Below are 25,156 nucleotides of genomic sequence, written 5' to 3'. Positions count from 1 at the left end.
TTATATCTATATATTTTTTAGGTTTTCGTTTAGGGAAAAAGGGTGTTTTAGCAAAAAAAAGGGGGTTGAGGGGGACCCCCCACACCCAAAAAAAAATGTGAAAAAACAAAAAAAAAATTCAACCATTTGACCTGTCGACCTTTTGGTGTCGACCATTTGTCCTGTCGACCATTTATATTCGACCAAATGACCTAGAACCCTGGGATGCGCATATCTAGGTGGATGGCAGCCTTGGTCATCGGTTTGCTAGCCACCCTTGGTGAGCTATGCTAGGCAGCGGGACCTGTCATCTATGTGTGTTATCTATTTGATGTCTAGGTTTAACTAATCTTATAAATACTCTCTTTTGCTCTTCTTTCCAGTTACTCCTCCTCGGCATTGGGGTAAGAAAGTTGTATAGTTTGTTTGTTGCTATTTTACATGTTTTGGGATTTCTTTGGGTTATTTTGCCGGGGGATATTAACATATTAAGGCTGGAGGATAAATAGAATATGCAGTAACCTTTCAAATTTCACTGAGGGTTCTGAAGGAGATCTGGTTCACCCTTGTTACTTGGAAATTAAAATGTGGTCTATGCAATACAGCAGAATTTCACTGTGGCCTGTTTGACTGACTCTCGGATTGGGTTCTTTTTTCTGTGCCACTGGCCATGGCAAGTGGCCATGGCCTCTTAAAAACACTGAAAGGCCACTCACTAGTCATCACCTTCAGCCCATTCCCGTTGATCTCCACCATAATGCCATTTTGTATGGCACTGTAAATCCTTCTCTTATAATATATAATGTGCTCTGGGCCTTTGCAAGGGGAACACGCCAAGTTGAGCCGGTGCAGAGTTTCCCTATGTGCTGAATTTCAAGTGTTTGGTTGCGTCATGTTTACCTGCACTTTAACAAAAGTGTTTCCTTGATTTTTTAAGGTTTTGTTATTCCAATTTTTTTTCTGTGGAACTAGCGTGGGCCTTTGAGCATTTTATTTTATTTTGTATCGTTCATTTACAACACACTTAATACATGCTAGTGGTTTCTAAGTACAGCATCGGGATTCGAACCTGTGTTGGCTGCATTGTCTTGCTTAGGTAATTTTTATTTTTTCGTTTGTATGGCGACAAAAACAGCCTGTGGGCACTGTTGCGCTGTTACAGAGCTAAGTAATACCGCTTGGCTTGTAACTTTTGACTTGTACAATGTATTTGGTTAACATTTTGCAGGTTGCTTAGTTACAGTGGTACAGACATTGGGTATGGTCACAGTGGGACAAGCAATGGGCATAGTGGCAATTACAGAATAAGGTTGCTTTATTTATTTATTTTAATTGTCATACAGCGCCACATGCCCATGGGCCTCAGAGCGCACATTAAACGGGACAGGACAAACACAGAAGAAATAATGAAAGAGTCGTTGTTCAGAAGAAAGGCAGGCAGTAGAAGGAAGATCATAGATTATTCAGGGTTGAGATTAAAAAGATGAGTTTTTATCGCCTTCTTAAAAGTGGACAGATTAATAGCCAGACGGATGGGAGCAGGAAGAAGATTCCACAGTAAAGGTGCCTGAACATCGAAGCAAGTGGGCCAGTTTGAATCTAGGCTGAATGAAAGTAGGGGCCCTAGAGGAACGAAGATTCCTTGAATTAAGATGAGGCTTGACACGATCAGAGAGGTAAGCCGGACAAATTTTAGCGTGGCATTTGAAGGCCAGGGTCAAGTTTTAGTTGCAGTGGTGGGGCATTGTAAGAACCAGTGTACACAGTTCGATAGGTTTGCCTGGAGTGAGCAGATTTTAGCGGAACAGGCAGGTTTTGAGGGCTTTGTGGAAGGCAGCGTTGGAGGGTTCACTTATGAGGGTGATTGGAAGGGTATTCCATTTTCTGGCAGCAATGAAGGGGAAGCTAGCCCCCCATGCTTTGGCCTGACTTTGGGGATGATGAGTTGGTGGGAATATGGTGTTCTAATGGGTCTGGAGGAGCCAGCTCTGACTAGTTTCGAGGAGAGGTGGGGGGGGGGGCTGTGTGAGTAAGACACTTGTGAGTGATGGCAAGGGTTTTTAATAGAATGCGTTCTCTGATGGGGAGCCAATGGAATTCACTTCTGGCTGCAGCAATGTGTTATCTTTTGGGTATGTTGAGAGCAGCTCGGAGTGCATTGTTTTGGACTACTTGGAGTTTCTTTAGGTTTTTCATGGAAGAGCCAGCGAAGAGGATGTTACAATAATCGAATCTTGAGCCTATTGTTGCTCTAGCGATCGAAAGGCAATTCTCAGTGGATAAGAATAGTTTGCCATCGTTAATCCAGTGGTCGAAGTGTATAAAAAGAAGTAGTGGAACTATATTCCCTACTGGCCTGCCCCTGCACCTCATCACCACCTCACTCCCACTAGGGGTGTCACGGTATTCGTTTTATGATGGTACGATAACCTTCTTGCCAAATGACGGTATATCATGGTTATCGCGGTATAGCAGGTGGAGTTAACTGATCTTAACAAATATTTTCTAAAAGGTCATAAATTGACAGATTTATCATCACAAACAAAACCAGGCACCCGGGCCAGAATTGGGCTTTTCAACATACTTTCCACTGAAACGCCTTGCTTCCACCAAACACAAACACACGTGTGGAGAGGAGTGGGTGGGGTGGAGGCCTGCTGCAACTGGCAAAGCAAACGGAAAAGCTTTTCTTAAGTGGTCATTTAGGCTTTTTGCTTCCCCACTGGCTACTGGTGAAGATGAACATGTTGCCATCTTGATAACCTGCATGCCACAGATCAATGGAGGCTGATGGTAGTATACGCTTGTGCACATACACACACACACACACACACGCACTTTCTTTTTACGTTACAGCCTTTAGTTTACTTGTGGGCCAAAAGGTGTTCAGTAATCACTGACATGTTACCCTTTGGTATGGCAGCAGGGAATACCCACAGAGATGAGTGAATTTCGCAGTGTGACTTATTATATGTAAATTCAATGATAGAACCAGGGAAATCCCACATTGCCATATGTTTAGAGAACATTATCCATTATAAATATATAAACCCCAAAGCCGCCACCCCAAAGTAAACCCTTTTCCTTCTCGGCACTGTATCTATTCTTCCTATTGCTAACATATTGATTTTGTGTAAGGCACGTGTGGTTTATGGAATGGCATTAAAAACTGCTCCAACTGAAACTACTTGGCAGACGGCACATCCAACAGTGCAAAACCAAGACTGTGCAGCAATTGCTTACTGCAGCCTTTCCAAATCAGATTGAAAAGCACACTTAACGGTATGAACGGTATAACGGTATAAATAATCTGACGGTTATTATTGTTCAATTAAGTGGTTCACGGTATCTTTAACGGTATACCGTTATACCGTTACATCCCTAACTCCCACACACAATACCATACATGGCAACATTCCTACGCACCTAGGAGGGAGACTTTGTGTAAGAAATCGAGAGACGTTATTTTTCCCATAGGAATACATTGGCGCTGGAATTATTTTAGGTGGGACAATGTAAAAAATAGCAATATTTTTCACTGAAAAGCCAGGGAGTGGTTGGCACGTATGCAATACAAACCCCCAAGCACATGCACCTGCTGTTTAAAGGAACGTTCAGTGCAGTGCACTGAAAGTGCAAGTTTCAACTTCTCCCTACACTTTTATTTTAAAATGAAACCATTCTGGAGCGGTTTCTTTTTCAAATAAAGTATAGGAACAGTAAAATGTAATAAAAAAAGTAGAGGAGCACGACTCCCAACCGCTCCCACCCACTTCGACCACTGCGTTAATCAGCTTGGTGTAGTAGGCTACTGAGGAGGCAATGGCGCTGACTTGACGTGACATGGATAAAATGGCATTGAGGTAGACTCCTAGGGTCTTAACCGAGGCAGAGACAGGGATCTGGATATTGTGGATAGTGAAGGCAGTGTATTGGCTATTGAACTACGTTAGGTAAAAATTGTACAATTCTGGCATTATTCGCCCCATCTTCACTGGGAGACTACAAATACCAGAATGAAAATCAGCAAAAGGCAAAAGGATCTATCAGAGCTCTCAGAGAGCACTGGGAACATAGAAGATCTTTAAACCAATTGTGGCATTCACCTTTTTAGATGTCTATGGGTAAATGAATGGATATTAGGCCGAAACTGTGTAGGAAAGTCCTTTTGAGCCACGTCAGACATTCCACAAGGCTCAAATGGACTTTCCTACGTTAACATTTCAGGTGAAAGTTTTTTTTCAAACCTTTTTAAACCCACCATAACCATATATATAGCGGCCATGTAGTTATGGTTAAGTTGATAATCCCATAGGAAGAGCACTTTTTGGGCGGCTTATAACTTTGCTCCCTCTGGACGAATTCTCACCAAACTTTGCAAAAAAACTATATGGCCCACTCTGAATTTGGGTTTTGAGTCTTAACAGTGCACGGTGGTGGCGCGAGTTATTGTTGCTTAGCTTACCATAACTGGCGAATTTCAGGGGTTTTTTGGTTTTACTTGTAACCATAACGTCCCTTTAACAAATATTTTTCATTGAATTTCATAGGTTTTTATTAGTGCAACTTAACCATAACGTCCCTTTCACAGACTTTTTTCATTGAATATATATATATATATATATATATATATATATATATATATTATGAGGAGAAGCCTGTGTGCATAGACTTTTCCCAAAAATCAGTTGCTAATAACTTTTAATTTACTGGACGAATTTGGATGCAGTTTTCCACGGGCCACCTCAAACTGGACATTTTGAGAAAAAAATATTAAAGATGAACAAGTTAGAAAGAAAACAAAAGCACACTAAGAAGGATTACAACATTTTTCTTGTGTCTAAAGAATAGGTGCTTATTAAAAAGCAATTTGTTTTAGTTTTAAAAATGGTTCAAGAGAAAGATAATACTGTTTTTTTTTTAATGAGTAGCTACAGATGCAAAGGATAATACTCAAGTATTTGTCAATCCAATCTCTGTAGACAAACTGATTGCACAATATTCGGGCATTTTATTTGATGCTGAATACAACGTTTTTTGGTCTGATGATTTTAGCAAAATGGTTCTCACGACAAACCCATAAATATGGCAACAAAGCAAATATTCACAATGGCGAAAGGTTGTTTGGCCAGATTATCTTAAATCTAAAGTGTTGGTTCCCTACCCAGAATGGCAGGCAGAGATTATGACCCAGGTGATCAGTGAAATCATCCCGGTGCAATGTATGCTGGCTTCCTGGTGCTATTTTGCTGATATTTAAAAAAGAAGATACGTCTGACCGACTTCCCTTCTCGATATTTAGGTAAAGTTCTTATTAGCTGGTTAGCAGCAAGCATAAAGGCGAGGGCTGATGAACATAAGGTTATTCCCAATAATCAGTTCGGTTTCAGGGGACTATTGTCAACCTTAGATCGTTGCCCTACTTTGGATGATATGATTGAAAAATAAGTCAGGGTAACATGGGTCAATGTATACGTTGTTGAGCTTAGGGCCCTTCAGGAACATGCATGTAATGGGTGGGATCATACAGAGTAATTCTGAGTCCAAATAACCAAACAAACTCAGGAAGATGGCAAAGTACTGTTTTATTAACAATTATTTAAAACAGGGAATTTACAACGAACATCAACTGACGTACGCTCAGTCTCTCTCAGCGATCTTCACACAAATCATAGCTTTTATATCAGAAATATGTCAGCGGTGGTGTCATTCTAAGTGGCAATAATGAAAAACTTATCCAGGGTCAGGATTGGCTATGAGGAACATCTAAGTAAAGTTTTCTATAGGGACTAGGCTGGCCACTATCAGGTGGAAAACATATACCTACCTCTAAAACATGTCATCTTCAGAAACATTAGATGCACAGTTTCTCATTGGTCTTCAAACTATAAGGTCCATCGTTATATGGACTAATACAATTGGGTGGCACGCTTGTGCCAGGTCTGGAACATTCAGTTAACTTAGCAGCACGTAAGCCCAGACCCAGGTGCAAGGAGATGGGGCATGACGGTACCCCTCCACCCAATTAGCCCAGCATCTCTCATCGCCCATGCTTTCTGCCATGAAGATTGTCTTTGAACTTTGCCTTGAAAACTATACTTGTCTTTTAGAATACATGGGAGTAGGAGCACTCACTATCGTGTTCTGGGACTACAAGTTCAAACTCTATTTTTATCCTTGGCTCACGTGACAGCAGACAATGATTTGGTCCATTTTGCAGGTTTTAAATGCTATAAATGAATTAAACGTGGCACTCTAGGTGTTCTTTCATTGCACCTTGACAAGGGATAATTCATCCTTCACACGTTCGCTCATTTCCAAAATAGATAACTGACCTTGGCTGCTTCAGTCTTGACTCCAGGCCAGACAGCCTTGTTTTACAGCTCCAAGATTCTGCTTATTCTTGCTGTGACACAGCTTTCTCTTCCCGCTTCAGGGGTCCTGGCTTACTAAATTCATGATACCGATGTCCAGATTCTATATAATGATGGCTTTACCTGCATTCTATTCACTATGTATAGCCAGCTTATATGATGACTTGATCTACCTTGTGTTTCAGCGTCTGTACATTTATTGAACGGTTGATTTTCTGCAACACTTTGTGCATGTGTAATCTTCTTTTTCGTATTGATAAGTTCACTTGATTCTTTTCTTCGTCATTCGTTTCTTGAGGATCTATACATCCTCTTCAGTCAGTATCGCAGGACGTCGTGTATACTTTTGTGACGTCACTAGCTTCTTTTCTCCCTTAGGTTGTCATCACTCCGGGGATACATTTGGTAGGTTTGTCTCAGTGAGTATCTTCTCTCGAACACACATTGCGGTATTGGCACAACGGCTGGTGTCAAACATGGCACGGTCTCATGTCTCCAACATATGGGGGGAAGGAGAGCAGGATATCCTGCAGAGGTATGCAGCTGCTCCTCTACATTCCCTCTTCTGGGTGAGTCCTCGACCACCTCTTCAAGTGTTTCTACATCCTGATATTTTCTCTTGAAGAAGTGTTTCTTAGGTGTCCATATCTTCATCACCCCCCCTTAAGGTACCTGCTGATTTGACATGTTCATCTACACTGCAGGTCATGTAGTTACATTGTCCATTTGAGGTACAATAGCCCCTCATCCCACGTACTTCTTATGATTCTTCGGATACAGAGACTTCATCCCCTCAGGTGCTACGATGCTAGCCTTTATGTATTCTCTGACAGCGTCGTCAGTCAGCTCCTTGGTGTTTGGTCCATATTTGACATCAATCATGATCTTCATTCCTACTACCATTTTTGCTGTTTTCTTGCATTGAGCAATCACCATCCTGACTATACAGAATCCAAACATTACTAGCACCAGTATTACTCCAAGAACCTTGAATAGATTTGCCAACCACTGAGGAATCCATGTCATCTTCAATGTCATCTGTATCATCTTCCATCTTGGTATGCAGGTCTTTCAACATCGACATGGCCTCTGCCGAGGTCCCATTCTGGCCATCATGAGAAGGTCTAAATGTGCAACATGATGGCCCGATTTTGGCACAAACTCCTCCTTCCATCGCTGTGATCATATCAAGGACATACCTATTCTGGAGGGTCAACAATCGTATGACCCTCAGCTCTTCTTTAATAGCATTGAATCCCTTTATGTAAGCATGGATTGTCTGCATAAACTCCCATCTGGTGATTTGCAACCATTTGGCATTTGCCACTGTTTGAATTCTAGCCATAAATATAGCTGTCATTATCATAGCAGTCTTGCTGTACAACTTGTGCTCATCAGTTTCATCCGCTGTTATTGATTTGGCAGAGAAATAATTTCCTCTTTTTGTCCACCAGAGTTCAAGCAATCGTCTTTTTCACAAATGTCATCTACATTTGGAAAGGCATTAATGTTTAGGTTGCACAGAGGAATCACTAATGCTGGAACATGGATGAGCACCAGGGAACACACTCAGCCACAATCCTGAGGCAACTTCATATAGGCTCTAGATCCACATGCCCAATATCGATCCATAAGGACAGCTGTTCCTTCTCTCATTCCAGGAATGTCAACTGTGGTTTTACATCCTTTATTTTATCCCATGTGGTTCCTTGCATGTTTTCGGAAACATATTGTCACATTAACCAATGGGATTACAACTATTGGGCCTGATTTGTCTTCTATCCATGTCAGCAATTTGGAGTGCTTGGCCCACGACTTTAAGCATCCATCATTCACTCTCTGCACTTATTGTACGTATTCCGTATTCGGCAGATGAGCTGCACAGGACATCATTCCTTCTTCCCATCCCATCCTGGTATGTACTCATCCATAAATCAATAGTTGTGTTTTTTCCCAACACCGAGGCGATCCTGCTATTTCCGTCACATCAGGACAACTCATTCTCTTCATTCCTAGAGTGATCACCTCATCCTGTCCTGCAGCAGGACACATAAGCATTTTGTCTTTCCATCCAGGCTCCTTCCCCATTCATATCCTCTTGATATTGTCATCCTGGTATGGAAACGACCATCTTGATCTCCATCGCAAGGTTGTCCAGCTTCCTTGGAACTGTCCTCGAGTAGTTCCATGCTGCGGGATGGCTGAGGCATTTTGCATCGTCTGCTGATACTTCTTTTGAAATGAAAGTCCTTACTGTATTCATGGCATAATGGATGAGAGAGCAGTCATAGCAACTCTCATCAGATGCTCTTTCCCCCACCTTTTTCATGTGCTGATACCACATGTTATTTCCCAGGTGCCCTGAATTTTCTATATAGGTATTTATCCCTTCATTATCTTCCTCTGTGTCTCTTTTATGTCTCCTAACATACCCATAGAGATCAAGGAAATTGTCATCAATAGCACTCATAGTGGGAAGAATCATGGGAGCTCTTTCTTCAGTAGAAACATTAAGATAATAGATACTGTGAAAGATAAGGAATACAAAGATACAGAGCACAATCATGCAAATATATATTATGCATAGAAATCTGGACAACCATTTTTTATGCCATCCTACTGTTTGCTGAACTCGTGCTCCCTCTATAATTGTGTCATCTTCCTCATTAAACATTTTTAATACAATCGTTGAGTTTATTTTACATTTATAACTGTACAATTTGTTCAATTATAGCAATGAGGAGTCTTCTTAATACTGTACCATTTTTAGGATCCTGTAAAAAAGTGTGAATATTAACATCTCTTCTAACAAGAACAGGGTAAGATTGAAGTATAAACACAAAGACAGCAACTACAAGCTGGGGAACGTCACTATTTGCAGGTATCATGCATTTTTATCACCCAAAACAGATATTCTCCACAAAATGAATCTGGATATTGGTCTCTCTTCCAATCTCTGATCAAGAAATGACGTTTAGGCATAATTCTGATGCATTATTTATTGCTTCAATATATTTCTAAAAGTTAATTTCAACCCCTGGAATTCCTCTGCGAGTCTTTACACTTCCTGCTAAAACATATTAGAAGTGTCTATTGAATTCCAGTCCAAATAAAGTATGTGTTAGTCACTCGTTGCTTTATCGTCCTTCTTCTTAGTCATCGATTGAGTCAACCCTCGTGGAAATTCTTCTTCTTGTCTTGCTTCTAGATCAGCAACTGTGGGAGGGAGGGTCTCGCCTTTATAAATCTTCACGTCCTCAACAAGGAAGGGGCCATTAAATCGAGGCTCACGCCACTTCAGGGTTGAGTTTTTAATCAGAATCAGGTCCCCAACATATAACTTAGGTGGTGGTAATATATCACTTGCATTGGTTGCCGAATTATCTTCTTCCATGTTCCTACACCTTCCCCCCAATGCTTGACTTGATCTGAAATGAAAGAAATACTGGTGGTCATACATGTCAAATAATCATGCATTTCATCACCTAGAGTTTCAGCTACACTCTGGGCATCACTCCTAATCCTAGACGGAGGTGTAAGGGGCATTCTCATTCAACGCCCTGTCACTAGCTCATGCGGGGTGAGGTGGTGGTCCGACCATGGCTGATTCCAAAGTGCATAAAAGGCCAGGGGAAGGCTATACAGCCATCCCTTTTACAAAATCAATTTAATCTTGGCGATCCTCTCTTTGAGGAGGCTGTTGAGTCTCTCACATATTCTGTTTGCTTGTGGGTGATACTCTCACATATTCTGTTTGCTTGTGGGCAGAAGAGAACCTTTGCTTTATATTTAATAAAAGCCTTATTTGTTCGAATAGCTCATTAGCAAAATGCAGCCCATAATCGGATCTAAGCACTTCACACACACCCCACCGGCGAAAACTTTGTGTACTAAAAACGTCACTGCGCAAGTGGCATTAGGGTATGCACACGGACATGATTCGATCCACCTGGAGAAGGGGCACACCACCACTAATAGATACCTATATCCATTACATGTCTCCAGCATATCGACATAGTCGACATGTAAATGCTGAAACTGACCGTTTGGTCGAGTATTACTCCTCTATTCATTCTCAATGTATGCCCAGAAGTAAACATTTGACACACAATGCAATTCACCATAAATATTGCAATGTGTTCCAACAAATTAGGAATGCACAAGTCTTCCAAAATATTGGCAGCAAGGCTTTCTCTAGTTACATCCGCAGGGTAATGCAGCTGTTGAAGCACGACTTTCAGCAAAGTTACTGGCATCACTGGCTTTCCAGTGCTTTCCTGTCACCATAAAGCTTCCGTGGGGGATAAAGAACACCCCCTTTGCTTCCACAGGTCTTGCTCTTCCTGTGGTGCGCTTCCCTGAATCTCTATTAATTGGGTTATTGACAGCATATTAAACCCCTCCTGTACTAACATGGTTGTAGCTGAATTTCCTTTAATATCCTCATGATCAAAACTTGGAATTTATGGAGAATATGCAAACCTTTTGGATTGTATGTCTGTGGCTTCGTTCCCGTGAGAGATAAAGTCTGTTTGTTTAGTATGCGTTGTGCATTTCACGACCGCTCTGGCTACTGGGTATCATGGCCACAGGCCCCAGAACACAAAAACCACACCATCTAGTTATGGGGGCAATGGGTCACTTGACTAACTTATGTCGCTTTGGAACCTATAAACACAGCGGCCCTGGCTGGACTCAGTCCTGGGCCTTTGGCGCCAGGCTCATATAGAGATGTGAGCAGGAACAATTTATTTAATTGCAGGAGTGCTTTTATTTTACAAGAACTTTCCAGGAGCTGAACGCCTTTATTCAAGAGAACATCCTCATGTGCTGACTCATCGGGTGTGGCTCCCTAGGCCTGGTCTTCATGTGCTGACTCATCAGGTGTGGCAGGGTGTGGCAGGCAGGCTGAACCTGGTGGGTGTGGCTTCAGAAGCTCAGCTATATAAGCTGCTCCATCCTTAAGGCCATTGTTTTGCGTTACTGTGCACTTGCATCCTTCGTGACGCTCACCGCTGCTTGGATCAGTTTACTTACCTTTGAAACCAGGCGTTCTCCTGCATACTCACCTCCAGGAAACGGGTGCTTCATCGCTTCATCTGCAGACTCATCTCCTGACATCCAGTGATCTTGATCCCGATGCCGCAGCACCGCACTCCGCATCCACGAACTCAGACCCTGTGAAGAAGAAGAAAGACAAGGTTAGAATATCCGTCCTATGATGTTTTGAACACAGCGTGCCCCCTAGTTAACATTTTACCAGCTACTCTACCGCTGCAGCTTCGTTCCTCATTCCCTCCGGCTATCGCCTCGACCTCCGCAGCTTCTGCCGGCCCGGCAACATCACCTGCAAGGGAAGAAAGCAAAAGAGAAAACATCAAAAGTGGAACGGACAGCAATACAAGACAACAAACTTTACAATACAACAAAAACAGACGAGGAAAGACAAAGGCAAACAGGAACACTTACCTAAAGTATAGTGGCTTAATCGCAGAAGGACTGGACTACCACATGCAAGGGACCAGTGAAGGAACTCGGTCCAGATTATACAAGTGCCCCTGCCAGAAGCAGCGGGACGGAGTGCTCGCCAAAACTAATCAACAGGTGAGCTTTCCAGGGACAGCTCATCCCACGGGTATCACGGTTTGGGAGAAGGGTTCTGGAAGGGGATCAGGCGCACAATCTGGCATACTCATGCCCCCTATTCTCCACACAGGAGCACTCCCGAGCAGCATCACCTATTACCACCAGTCACCACATAAGGGCCGAGGGCGAAGTCGGACCTGAGCTACCTCACCCCCGGGAGGGCTGCAACCATGCCCCAACGCCTCCGCAAAGACCAGGTGAGCGTAACACTGGGAGATGTAGTGCCATAATGAGCCTATCCAATAAGGACGCATGCTGCACTGGAGAGCTGTCTGCATGGAGATAGTCCCACCTTTTCCAATGTGCCAACCCCTGCGTGTACGGTTGACATCACATAGGAGGAGTCACTGTACACCATCATTTCCTGTCCTTCATCTTTCTCAAGCGCGACAATGAGCACTACTAATTCTGCTGCTTGCGCTAAAAAGTGAGACGGTAGTCTTCCACTTGCCACTACCTCAAATTCACCATTCTATGTTTTACTACTGCAGCACCTGAATGCCTTTCCCCACTAGTCAGGTCAATTTTCAAAGAACCATCAATAAAAAGAATCTCCCCTCACACCAAAGCATTCACTTTCACATGAGGTATATCATCATAAAATTCAACATAATTAGCACAGTCATGCACATGATAACCTTCTTCTATGGGTTCAGCTATGAATGTGGCTGAGTTCACTATTTCACACATTACAATTTTAATCGTTGGGTTAGAATTCATTACATTATAAACTGAAGCTCTTTGGGGTGGTAGTGTGCACTTGGGTTTCTCTAAAATGGCAAACAGAGCATGCTCCTCGTAAAGGGTCATAGAGCAGCTCATGACAATACTTGTAGACTTCTCAATTGCAAACGCGTCAGCTGCCAAAGATTGTTCACAAGGGAAGTGTCCTCTCAAAACTGGATCTAAAATCCCACTGTAATATGCCAAATGTTTGTACCCCAATGTTGTCCTTTAGGTAAGCACTGCTGTCATTACAGACCCGTTTGTATGTGAGAATAAATACAATTCTGCACTATAGGTGGGAATCCCTAAAACTGGAGCCATACAAATTGCTCTTTTTAACTCCTCAAATTCTTCCTCCATTTTTTCAGTCCATTCTAGTTTTGTTTTACCAACTTGTGCTTTCTTTAATGCTTGCAGAAGTGGCCTTGTATACATGCTGTAATCAAACGCTCAGGCTCTAACATAATTGAACAAACCAGAAACTGTTGCATTTGTCTCACTGTATTCGGTTTTGGTGTTTTCATGATTGCCTCAGCCCTCTCAGGAGTCACTTTCTTTCCTTCATGCAAAATTAAATGACCTATGTACAACACCTCTTCTTGGCAATACTGTAATTTCTCCTTGTCGACCTTATATCCTTTGGCAGCTAAAATAGTAATTAGTTGAATAGAGTCCTGCGTACACTCATCCTCTGTGGTACTGCAAATGAATAGGTCATCTACGTACTGTATCACTGCAGTCTTAAGATCGATATTGCCTAGATCCATCTGTAGGACTCCATTAAAGATCAATGGAGACTCACAGTACCCTTGAGGCAAATGACTATGTTTTAGTCTCTTTTGTCTAAACGTAAAGGAAGTCAAGTCTTGTGAGTCCTTGTGCAAGAAGAAAAACGCATTTTTCAAATCGATCACCGTGAAGTACTGAGCTTCTACTGGGATACTGCACAATATTGTCACATAATTAGGAACTAAAGGAAACTCAACATCTACAATCTGGTTAAGAGGTCGCAAATCTTGGATAAATCTCCACGAGCCTACTTTGGATTTTTTGATCATATAAACCGCAGTATTGCACGATGACTCTGATGGCACCAGAATCCCCTGATTCATCAGTGCTGAAATAATCTGAATATACCTTCATCAGCTTCTCGAGACATGAGGTACCGTTTTGCTCGTGGTAAAATTGCTCCTGGCTTAAGCTTTATTTCACCCTCCCCAACCCCCTTCAATAAGCCTACGTCATAAGGGCATGTGGTCCATAGGGCACTCAGCACTTTTTCAAGATCCATCTGAAAAAATGCTGGTCATTGCTGCATTATCGCCATTCTTTGTGGGACTTCCCTCTTTTCTATCCTTATCCAGTATGTAATTTTCATGAAAAACACCACTTTGTCATTGCTTCGCTCTTCCCTGAACATATCGTCATCGGTTATGTCAGTCAGTCTGTACCCCTCCTCAAGAACCATCACTGTTCTCCATGCTCTACCCTCATCGTCTATTGCTTCCAGTATGGCCATCTCTCTTCGTACTATAGCTGCTTTCAACTCTATATGAACAGCCGGTCCACCTTCCTCATCGCTAGGTGTCTGTTGTCTAAATAAAAACTCATCAGGTATCCTCACAATCTTCCCTACCAGGCCAGGTAGCCATGTCAACAAAATGCCTACTCCATATAGAAAAATCTCTGGATCTACTGGAACAACTCTCAGAGCCACTTGCCCTGTGAACACCAGTATAACTCTCCCACGTTTAAATAGTCTATTCCTCGAGTAGAGCACACTATTCCTTGATCAGTAAATTAAATCTTTGTTTTAAGTTTCGTCATTAAATCTCTTCCTAAGATGTTAACTGGTGTCTGTCATGTATATAACAAAGGAACAGACAGTCACATTCTCCTTAAGAGACCGGTAATTTATCTGTAAAATGAACTAAATTCGTATCTCCAGAGAACCCTTGAGCATTCATGGCAATACCTGACATTGGCTATTTTTCCACTCGTATACACGAACAAGTTGCTCCAGTGTCTACAAGTAAAGAGAAAGATTTGCCTCCTATCGTCAAATTGACCCTTGGTTCCTCTTGGGGGTCTGGTGTCACAGATAGTACTGAACACATCCAGTCACCCTGTGAGCTGTCCTATTGCAGGGACAAGCTTATCACCGTCCCTGTGAAATGATTTCCTACTACCACAGTGACACCTGCCATTCTAGGCATCAATACTTGTCCTGTATTTGCATACTGCTGTGTCTGCATAGGGGCTTGTTGCGACTGCCCTTGGGGTGGATTCATTTGTGCTTGTCCCTGCTGTGGCACCTGCTGTACTTGCGGTGCTTTTGCCTGATAAGATGTGTGATCTTGGGTAAAGCCCTCACTGGTCTGTGTGGTATATGGCGGAGGATAAACTGTCCCCCCTCCGGAAAACTGCTCATTTTGTACACTCCCCCGGCTCTCGCGTATGCGTGAAATTTGTCCTGTCATTCCATAATTCCAACATACTGGGGGAGCCCTTCTAATAATCCCTCCTTGGTTATATCCTCCTTGAGCACTCTGGTCCTCGTTCTGTGTTGTTAAACCCAACTTGGTTATTCTGAAATCCACCTCCTCTTCCCCTATAACCTATACCTCTGCCTTGTGGCGTAAACCCATACCCACCTTGGTACATCAGGCGCGGATTATTTGCCTGTGATGTACCCATTGCTTCCTGCATTCCCATTCCTTCTCCGCTTGTCAATACCGCCCCTTCTATGGCACATTTTGACAACTTTTTCTGAACCAACTTGGCTTCCTCAATTTTTCTATTTTCATCTTTCATTTTGTTCTTCTCTTGTAATAGCCGGCAATGGTGCACTATTGTCAACCGTATCTCAGCCCAGGGCTTCGATTCCATCCCAACTTGTTTTTTCATCTGTCTCTGTACTTGATCTGGCAACCCCTGACGTAAAATATGGTAAAATAACACCACTGTCTTTTCCCACAGCTTGTGAGTTTCAAGCTGCCATTTCTCCTGAATATCTTGAATATAAGCAATAGGGTCTTCATCATCTTTCATTTTACGTGTCATAATTGCAGGCATATCCAATGTGTCAGGATATTGTACTCTGAGAACCCTCCAAACATCTGCCCTACAATTATTGAATGGTGCTCCATCATGCGCTGTATTTTGTGCAGTTACACTTGAATATCCTGCTCTTCTCCATATGTCATCAGCCCTCTCTACAAGAATGTCTGCCAGGAGAACTTTTGTGTCCCCTATGGCCAGCATATTTACTCCTGTCCTTTTCTCTAATTCGTATATCCATTTCCCAGCCCCCAAAGTCAAACTAGGGATCCTTGTCCATCTGTGACCATGGAATATATTGCAATATATTGAATATATTGTGGCCTTGCTTTCCCCTTCTCTAACAAGGGGAACTGTGTGAACCCCATCCCATAGTCGGATCCCACTATTAGTCTATCCATGGCAGGGATAATTGTCCCTGTCTGTGGTCTTGCCGGCAATGACCTTAACCTGCTTACATATAGTGGAGACTCTCTCTTCTTATTATGTGATTGTCCGCGGGCACGCTCCTGATATGCTATGGGATCTGGAGTTCACTCTTTTGATCTTTAGATCTGACCATCTTATTTCCTTCTCCATTTGTTGGCTTCCTTCGGGGGTGCACGCTCTCTCTGCTTCTGCCCCAAGACTGAACTCTCTGTCCTTGCCTGACATTTCCATACCCCAACTAGTATGACTTTCATCCTCATCTGCTTTGTCTAGTTCAATCTGCTCAAAGACAATGCTCCACGTTCATCACTAAACAGGTTTCCTTCCTCACTTCATGACTGAGATACTAGGGATCGCTCATTGTGCCCTCGAGCTTCATACTCGCTATCTCGTCTTAATTGCTGATAGACTTTATTGATCCTTTCTCCAATGCTTTCTGCATCAGATCTTTCTTCTTCTAGTGCTACTCTAGATGCTGCTGACATACTTCCTTTATAAGGAGAATCTCTTCCACTCTATCCCATCGTATTTTTGGGCTCGGCCTCATTTGTTCTTTATGAATAAGACTGGTATCCGAACCTCGCTGTCTCCTTTTCTGCTCTATTTCTTCATCTACTTCCCTTCACTTTCTTGCATCTCTTCTAACACTTTATTCCTCCTACTCCTTCCCTTCTTTCCTTTTCTTCCCTTTGTTTCTGTAATCTTTTATCCCTCACCCTTTGTGCTTCTTCCTCTTCTCTTTCTTTCCTTTCTGTCCCTCTCTTCTATTGTTCTTTGTCTATTGTCGTATTTTCTTTGTTCCTCTGCTTGTTTTTCTCTTGTTCCTCCTGATATATCTGTTCTCGTCAGTCCCTGCTTTTCCTTTTTTGCACATCTTCCTTTAATTTTCTCTGTCGTTCCTCATCCTTCCACTCTTGTTCATCCTTATCTCCTATTTGCCTAACTTCTTCGATACTTTTCCCATATATTTTAAGTAATATCTGTCCTCCCATCCGTTCGTTTTGTACAAGTGCTACCTCGTTAGCCTTATCTTTTTCTCCTTTCCATTCCTTGATTTCTTTGTCTATGTCTGTCGAGCGACCGTTTGCTTCTTTCTTCCTTGTCTTGGATGAATTTACAAATATCTTCCCTTCTTTTATTCTCTTCTGGACTATCGTCACTACTGTAAGCAGGGGGTTCATATATTGGATTACTATCCCCCGTCGCTGCTCTTAATTCCTTTAAAGGATACACTCCTATTTCTTCCGTAGCCACACTCTTTGCTTCAGGCAAGGTAAGGGGAACGGAGGGCTCAACGCCTTCCCCTTTATGCTGATTTAGCATCCACTCCTCAGTTGGCAGGTCTTCTCTTTCCACTTGGTACATCTTCCAAAGTTATAAAATTGCTAACCTTTTCTCTAATTTCTTCACTCTATATGCGTGGTGCAAGTATGCGGTCATGTGTTGCAATACCACTCGTGGCAATGATCCCCCTTGTGGCCATAGCATGAACATTTTATCTGCTGTGCTCTTTATCCATTCTGCACTGTACTGTTTGAGCTTGGGCTCGTGTATTGCAGTGTCTAGCATAAGTGCATGAGAGGAGTGTTCTCCATAATGATGAGTCTCAATTGACTGTCAATACTTACCAGATCATTAAATTAACCTTTTACCTTGACTTAAATCACCACTTTCAACATTTCAGAACAACAATTATGAGCAAGCACCAATCATCGCTGCTCAATCCTCTTATTTCAATGACCTATCTATTCTTTTGATTGGCACCAATCATTTCACTACTCTTTATCTTTAATAACTGTTACTTTTTCCAACTCTTCACAATTTTATCACTCCTCGTTACTTTATTCAACAAACAACATTTAGACTAGTCAGACATTAAACATTATCAAACACTGTGATCACCTTCCCATTTATTTATCTCATTTATAAATACGGGATACAGTTCTATTGCCTTTACTTTACCCTATAAAGGGTTTGACACATCACCTTACATGGTCCTGACCTGTGCATTTTTGTCTATTTCTACTCCCGTTGGAGTTTGAAATGTCTCCTTCTAATTCTCTTGACTTAGGACTCCTAGGCGGTCTCTCTTATCTTCACAATATTTTCCGTTACTCAAAATGATCACAATCCCATCCCCTTATATTGCCATTCCCCTTAGTCTACTTACCATTCGTTAATTGACTCGAGGCCTTCGGTATCAACTCCTCCTTCAATCCGACCACTTCAACGTGTGTCCGCAGATCGCCCGTGGAAACCAAGCAGCAATTTCTTCGAAGGGGGACCTGTTAGTCCAGTATCTCTCATCGCCCATGCCTTCTGCCATGAAGATTGTCATTGTCTTTGAACTTGGCCCTGCAAAGTATCCTTGTCTTTTAGAATACATGGGAGTGAGAGCACTCACTATCGTGTTCTGGGACTCCAAGCTCAAACTCTGTTTTCATCCTTGGCTCACGTGACAGGAGACCACGATTTGGTCCATTTTGCAGGTTTTGAATGCTTTAAATGAATTAAACTTGGCACTCTTTGTGTTCTTTCTTTGCACCTTAACACGGGATGATTCATCCTTCACACGTTCGCTCATTTCCAGAATAAATAACTGACCTTGGCTGCTTCAGTCTTGACTCCAGGCCAAACAGCCTTGTTTTACAGCTCCAAGATTCTGCTTATTGTTGCTGCGGCACAGCTTTCTCTTCCCTCTTCATGGGTCCTGGCTTACTAAATTCATGATACCGATGTCCTGCTTCTATATAATGGCGTCTTCGCTTGCATTCTGTTCACTACGTGTAGCCAGCTTCTATGATGACTTGGTCTGCCTTGCGTTTCAGCGTCTGTACATTTATTGAATGGTTGATTTTCTGCAATACTTTGTGCACATGTAATCTTCTTTTTCATATTTATAAGTTCTCTTGATTTTTTACTTCATCATTAGTTTCTTTAGGATATATACATTCTCTTCAGTCAGCATGTCAGGACGTCATGTATACTTTTTGTGATGTCACTATCTTCTTTTCTTTGCTCCTTCTCATATTCCTTTAGGGAGTTCCTCCCTTATGTTGTCATCGCTTCGGGGATACATTCGGTAGGGTTGTCTCAACGGGTATCTTCTCTCGAACACATATTGTGGTATTGGCACAACGGCTGGTGTCATATACGGCACGGCCTCGTGTCTCCAACATAAGGGAGGAAGGGGTGCAGGGTTTCCTGCAGAGGTATGCAGCTGCTCCTATTCATTGTTTTTTTGGATACGCCCCAAGCTGTTGATTCTGTTGACGTAAATACTCTATGGCAAAAGCTAAAGAGATGGTGGGTTCCAGAGGGATTATTGAATCTAATCCAATTGCAAGGCATAAAATAAGCAGTGTTGCATAGCAATTTGCTATGCAATTCTGTAGGTTTGCTAACTTCTCTGCTGGCCTGAAGCAGCATCAAGGAAGGCTCTGTGCCTTCTTAATAATGGCTGCCGCCATTACAACCATCTCGCAGTGTTGCTGTGCTGCTTTGACCTGTCTTTCCTTCACAGAAATGGATTGGCCACATTACACCTTATTTGACCAATCCCGGGGAGCCGGCAGGCTAAGCAGGCCCCCCACTAAGGCCCACACCAAGGACTTCGCCTGTCCGGAGTGCGGTGCTCCCTCCCCGATCCTCCTTCCATCTCCCCCTCCCCCTCTGTTAGCTAATCCGTTTGCTGGATCCAGCCCTTCATCATTCTTTGGATCGCTGCATCTCTAATTCATTGCTCACCAGTTCGGTTATGTGGGTAAGGATTATCACTCTCCATGCCTTCTGAAGCTTCTTGTCCTGTCTACTATCTTGGTTCTTCTGACTTTGCCACCACCTTCCTGACACTTTGGACCCGGTCGCTATCTCCTGTTGCTTTGGTCTGCCGACAGTTTCCTGGAACTTTGGACCTTGCCGTTAACACCTGGTGCATTGACTTTATTATTGCAATATCTGTGCCACTTTCCTCTCACTACTGCTTGTTATCAGCCTGCAGCCTCACGCCACCAACAGTTCCTTCATTCACTTCTCTTGTACCCCCTCTAACCTGTGTTGGCACTTGTTTTCTCACCTTGTTTGCCATGCCTTACCTTCAGGGCTCTCCCAACTATCCTTGTGCCCGAGCGCTTAGCTCCTACGTAATCCCCTTGCAACATGATTCAATTGCTTATTTGGCCTGTGCATACAGTGATTCATTGCGCTTCATTATTATCATCTGCATCTTGCATCATGAGCTACCTTCTATCTGTTCACTCACACTTTATCTCCCTTGCCTACCCTCTTGACCTGCTTTATTCCCCTAATGCTACACCTCTGCTTTTGTACCCCTTACTGTTGTTGCCCTTGCACCTGAAACTGAGCTGAAGCAGTCCAATGTTTTACCTACTTACTTTCTATTTACTTATTGTAAACCTTGACTTGTGCTTTGAAGTGCTATGCCCCACGATGGCCTGTTTTCAATCTGTTTTGCACCTAAATGTACCTTTCCCTTCTCCCCCTCCTGCTCCTCCCTTCCTCCTCCTCTCCCCTTCCATGTCAAAGCACTTACACGACCAGAATCACCTCATAGCCTAGTAATGACATTTTTGTCTGTCCTTCATCCCCTTCCCCTCCTGCACTTCTCTTACTCCCCCTCCACTCCCTTTTCATGTTTAGCACTTGCATAATCCGAATTTTCTCACAGCCTATTAGGAATACTTTTTTGTTGTTTTCTTTCCCTCCTCCACCTCTCCCCTGCTCTCATGTTATAGCACTTGCATGTTCCGAATGTTTCAAGACCTTTTAAGAATGTTTTGTTATTGTTCTTTACCTCTTCCTCATCCCTATTCTCCCTTCCTTGTCTTGATGCGCCTTGAGACACAATTTTGCTGTATAGTGCGCATTACAAATAACCAATAAATAAATAAATAAATACATAAATAAAATAAGTCATACAAATTATATTTTTCAGATCGACCTGATAGTGCCAGGTGAACCCCTAAAAGTGTGATTAGGTAAAAGTACATATATCCCAAATTGGCTTAAATGGCATCTGTGAAGTCTATATTTGAAAGATTGCTTACCAGAGAGCTGAATATTAATTTGATAAATTTACTTGCAGAATTTATGAATCCTAATCATGAGTCTAAATCCAAGTAGTGGATCGGTAAAAAGAAGCAAGCCACCAATTATTTCAGTTTTCCTTTCTGGTCAAAAGAGAAAATCTTGGGAGGATGGGAAACAAAAAATGAAAATTTCATCTGAATCTGAGTGGCCGGTAAATGACTGGATTATAGAGTGATTTAAAGGCCTCTCCATTCGGAGGCTTACTTAGTTCATATGAAATAGCCAGATTGCAGGAGGCAAATTATTTGAACGAGATTACCTTTTTTTATAATTTGTGACAGAACATGGTGCTGAAACAGTGGTGGGGCAATCAGAGACTGTGATTGCATCATTGGGGAGACCGATGATCTGTCGTGCTTCAATCATATTGTCCTGAAAAAGGTGCATATAGTCCCACACCTCGGGTGACATGAGGTTAGATGGAGGGTAAAGGCAATGGATTTTATTATGAACTCACGAGATGAGAAAATGCAGTTACAAAATATATTACTGAGACTCTGCACTGAAGGGCTTTCAAGTTATTGTAAAAAGGTGTTTTGGGGAATGTATGCAGATTCATTTCTAGTTTGCGACACCTTTAAAGCCCAAACTATTGCTTTCAAATACAGATTAATGTATACATAGGGAGGAATGGCATATGACGAGGGGCACAGGCGAATGACATTTGAGGAAGGACACACAGTGTATTAGGTGTTGTTTGGTTATGAGCCTGCTCATTGGCTGCCCATAGCCATGCTAATCCCTGTGGCGTTGCCCCTTTAAGGGACGTGCACGCGGCGGCTTGACGTTGCACGCCGCCGCGTGCATCATAAATAAAGGGGGCGTTCCCGGCCACGGTAGTGCTACCGGGAAGCCCGAGGCGAATAGACGTGTCTGTGTGAGTCTGTTCGTGCTTGGGGGCTTACGGCATCGCGAGTGGTTGCTGATACACTCCCAACAGTGGCGACGAGGTCAGTGTTATGCCTGGGCTTGGCGGTGAAAGTCGCTTCAATTTTTCTTCCTGAAACAGAGATTTTGGAAGATTTTCGCTTCACGCCATAGGCCGTGCAGTAAACACGCGGCAGGCGGCCATCTTGGATTTCAGGCCTTGGACACTCACTGAGCTTGGTTCGGCCGGTGAGAGGCATCCAGGTCCAATTTTTGGAAAAATTGATTGCAGGCAGTTGTACCTGCATACCCATGCCCGGATTTTGGATTTTTATTTATTTCTGGGCCTCCTACGTCGAGTGAAGGTGAGGTAAAGGGCTGAATGGGCTAGGCCTGCTTAGCCCAATGCCTCCCTGGCTCAATTTTTGGGACCTCTGTGCCAGACCACTGCATTACTGCAGCTGTGGACTTCCATATTCATTATCCTCTTCATCATCATACCTGTGGTTGTGGAGTGTTGCCACTCATCGTCTTCAGCATCATCACCATCATCATAACCACCAGGTTTGGACTTCTGTTGCCTGGGTGTGTCTGGACTGGTGGCAAGTGGTTCCCAGGAGGGGACTGAACTGTGGTGGTGGGAGTGAATTGCTCCCCCAAAAGCCATGCTGAGGGTGCCTGTGCGCTCTAACCCATGAATGTGCCTGGTGACCAGGGCGGTGGGCAGCCTGCAGACCTGCAGCAACCTCAAGTGCAGCCACAACCTCAAGTGCAGCCTCAACCTCAAGCGCAGCCTCAGCAGCTACAACCTCAAGTGCAGCCACAACCTCAAGCGCAGCCTCACGCCCAGCAGTTGCCTCAAGCTCCACCAGGGGCGCAGCCAGTTGTACAACAGCCCCCTCCAGCCATGGCTCAGATGCGTGCCCCGGCGGCGCTGCAGCCCATCCCAGAGTTTGATGTCTCAGGCCCACCATCAGCCTGGGGCCCAGATGGAAAAGGTGGGTGGATCGTCTAGATATGTACTACAGGGCAACTATGGAAACAAGTTGCATTATTGGGGAGACGATGACAGCAAACTTGCCACCATGCTGTACGCGGCTGGACCTGCAGCGCAGGACATCTTTGAATCACTCCACACAGCTGACGGCACCTATGCAGCTGCAAAGGCTGCTCTTCAGGCTCATTTCCTGCCCCTCGCCAATGCTGACTATGAGAGGTTTGTGATGTTGTCGGCTCGGCAGAAGGAGGAGGAAACGTTAGACACTTTTTATGGCCGACTCAAACGCCTATCCATTGCATGTGCATGGGGTGATGCGGAAGACATGATCTAGACTATGCTCATTCAGGCATGCTCATCTGGTAAACTGAGACGGCAAGTGTTGAGGGAGCCAGGCATCACGCTTGCTCGCATCCTCGAGCGAGGACGCTGCATGAGGTGCCCCGAGGTCCGGGCGACCAGGATGGAGGCTGAGGAGGTGTGTGCCATGTGGCAGGCGGCAGAGGTGTCAGAAAACCTGGATCTGGCCTCTGTGACAGGGGCGGAAAGGCCGGTGAGTCATGCCAGAAATGTGGTTATGGCTTACTGTGATGCTGGAAATGCATCGGAGGGACAGGACCTCCGTATCCTTGTCCTTTACTGCTTTTTATTGTGTGTTCTGTCGTGTTTTCCGCGCAGGAGTTCATGTGGGACTCCTGGTGGTACAGCTCTCTTTCTTTTGGTTTAGTGAACGGACCCGTGGGATACCCTTATGGCACCCATGGGTGAGGGTACAACCCTGTGCCCCTAGTGTATGTTTTTGGGCACCTGTGGGTGGCCCGCAGAGCAGGGTATGGGCTGGTGGCAGCTCCATGCTGAATTTGACAGGTGCGCGGAGTATCCTCTATTTTGGGATACCCCGGCCCTGCCATTGGAATCAGTTGAGTCCTGATGGAAAACAAGATGGCCCGGTGGCCTCTTGCTTTCTATTACCCATTACCTTGTTTTCCCAAAGTCCTGGGAAGCCCTGACTCTGTCCCTTTCCCCTGACTGGCTGTTGGGTGGAAGTGCCATATATGGTGTTGTTGTGAAGGCCAGGCCAGACTGTGGGTACCTCCTGTGGGTGGGACCTGGGTAAATAGAGTGTGTGAAGAATATGCATTCTGTGTTGTGGGTGTCTAGTATCTGGTGGTTGACACAATGACTGAGACAACCCTGCCCGAAACCGGTATGAATGCAGTTTGGAGTGTTGAACGGCTCGGTACTTGTCCCAATACACATAACTTGTTGTGAGTGTCTGGAGAGAAGTGAATGGCCTGAATACCTCGTGTGCCTGATTGGCTGCCTGCCTGCATGAATGCCCGTAGTCGTGATTGGATGCTTGAGTGTGACCCAGCGGAATGAATGGGAGTTCAACAGTATATCTGGGGACCTCTGACTGCTAGGAATCCTGTTCAGAAGCTGAAGTCCACTACGACTTGTAACTGGAGTAACTGACGCTTGACCTTGAAGCCCTGCTGGACGAGAAGAAGTGCTGTGGCTCTTCTTCACAATCTGAAAGCTGCTGTGTTTCCAAGGACTGACCCAGAGAGGACCTGGTAAGGCGACCTCTTCCCGAGCTACGAGGGACCATCGTGCACAGCTGATCTTTGCCAACGCTCCCTGGTAGACAGACCTTCGACAGGCTGCCGACCCGATACAGGGACTGCTGCGAAACTCCAAGGAGAAGCGCCCGGACTGTTGTCCGCCAATGTCGACGACCGACATCGCCGACCGGAGCCGCCGTGCTCCCGTTTGCCTAAGAACTTCCATTGATCATCGGACGCTCTCGTCTGCATCGTCACCCGCTTGTCTCCCGCTGGAGAAGGCCCGACCACCGACGCGCTGAGGAGCATCCACCGGTGGGTTTCCCGCCACCTAGGGACCACAGAGACGATGACGACTCGAAGCCCTTGCTGGGCCACAGTTCTTCATCATCTCTTTGCGGTCC

The 25,156-nt window shown here is 44.1% G+C and overlaps 1 protein-coding gene across 3 annotated transcripts in view; it reads left to right on the top strand.

The window, feature by feature from the left end:
• Positions 1 to 25,156, top strand: part of LOC138580918 (uncharacterized) — a 500,340-nt gene that overhangs the window by 315,424 nt on the left and 159,760 nt on the right. For all 3 annotated transcript variants that reach the window (XM_069651850.1, XM_069651847.1, XM_069651849.1), the window contains exon 8: positions 363 to 383. In XM_069651850.1, coding sequence (XP_069507951.1) covers positions 363 to 383 — 21 coding nt within the window. The remainder of the gene's footprint in view (positions 1 to 362; positions 384 to 25,156) is intronic.

The sequence above is a fragment of the Ambystoma mexicanum genome, chromosome 3p (genome assembly GCF_040938575.1).
Source record: "Ambystoma mexicanum isolate Mex_15411 chromosome 3p, UKY_AmexF1_1, whole genome shotgun sequence".
NCBI lineage: Eukaryota > Metazoa > Chordata > Amphibia > Caudata > Ambystomatidae > Ambystoma > Ambystoma mexicanum.
This window is presented reverse-complemented; position numbering and strand designations above follow the sequence as displayed.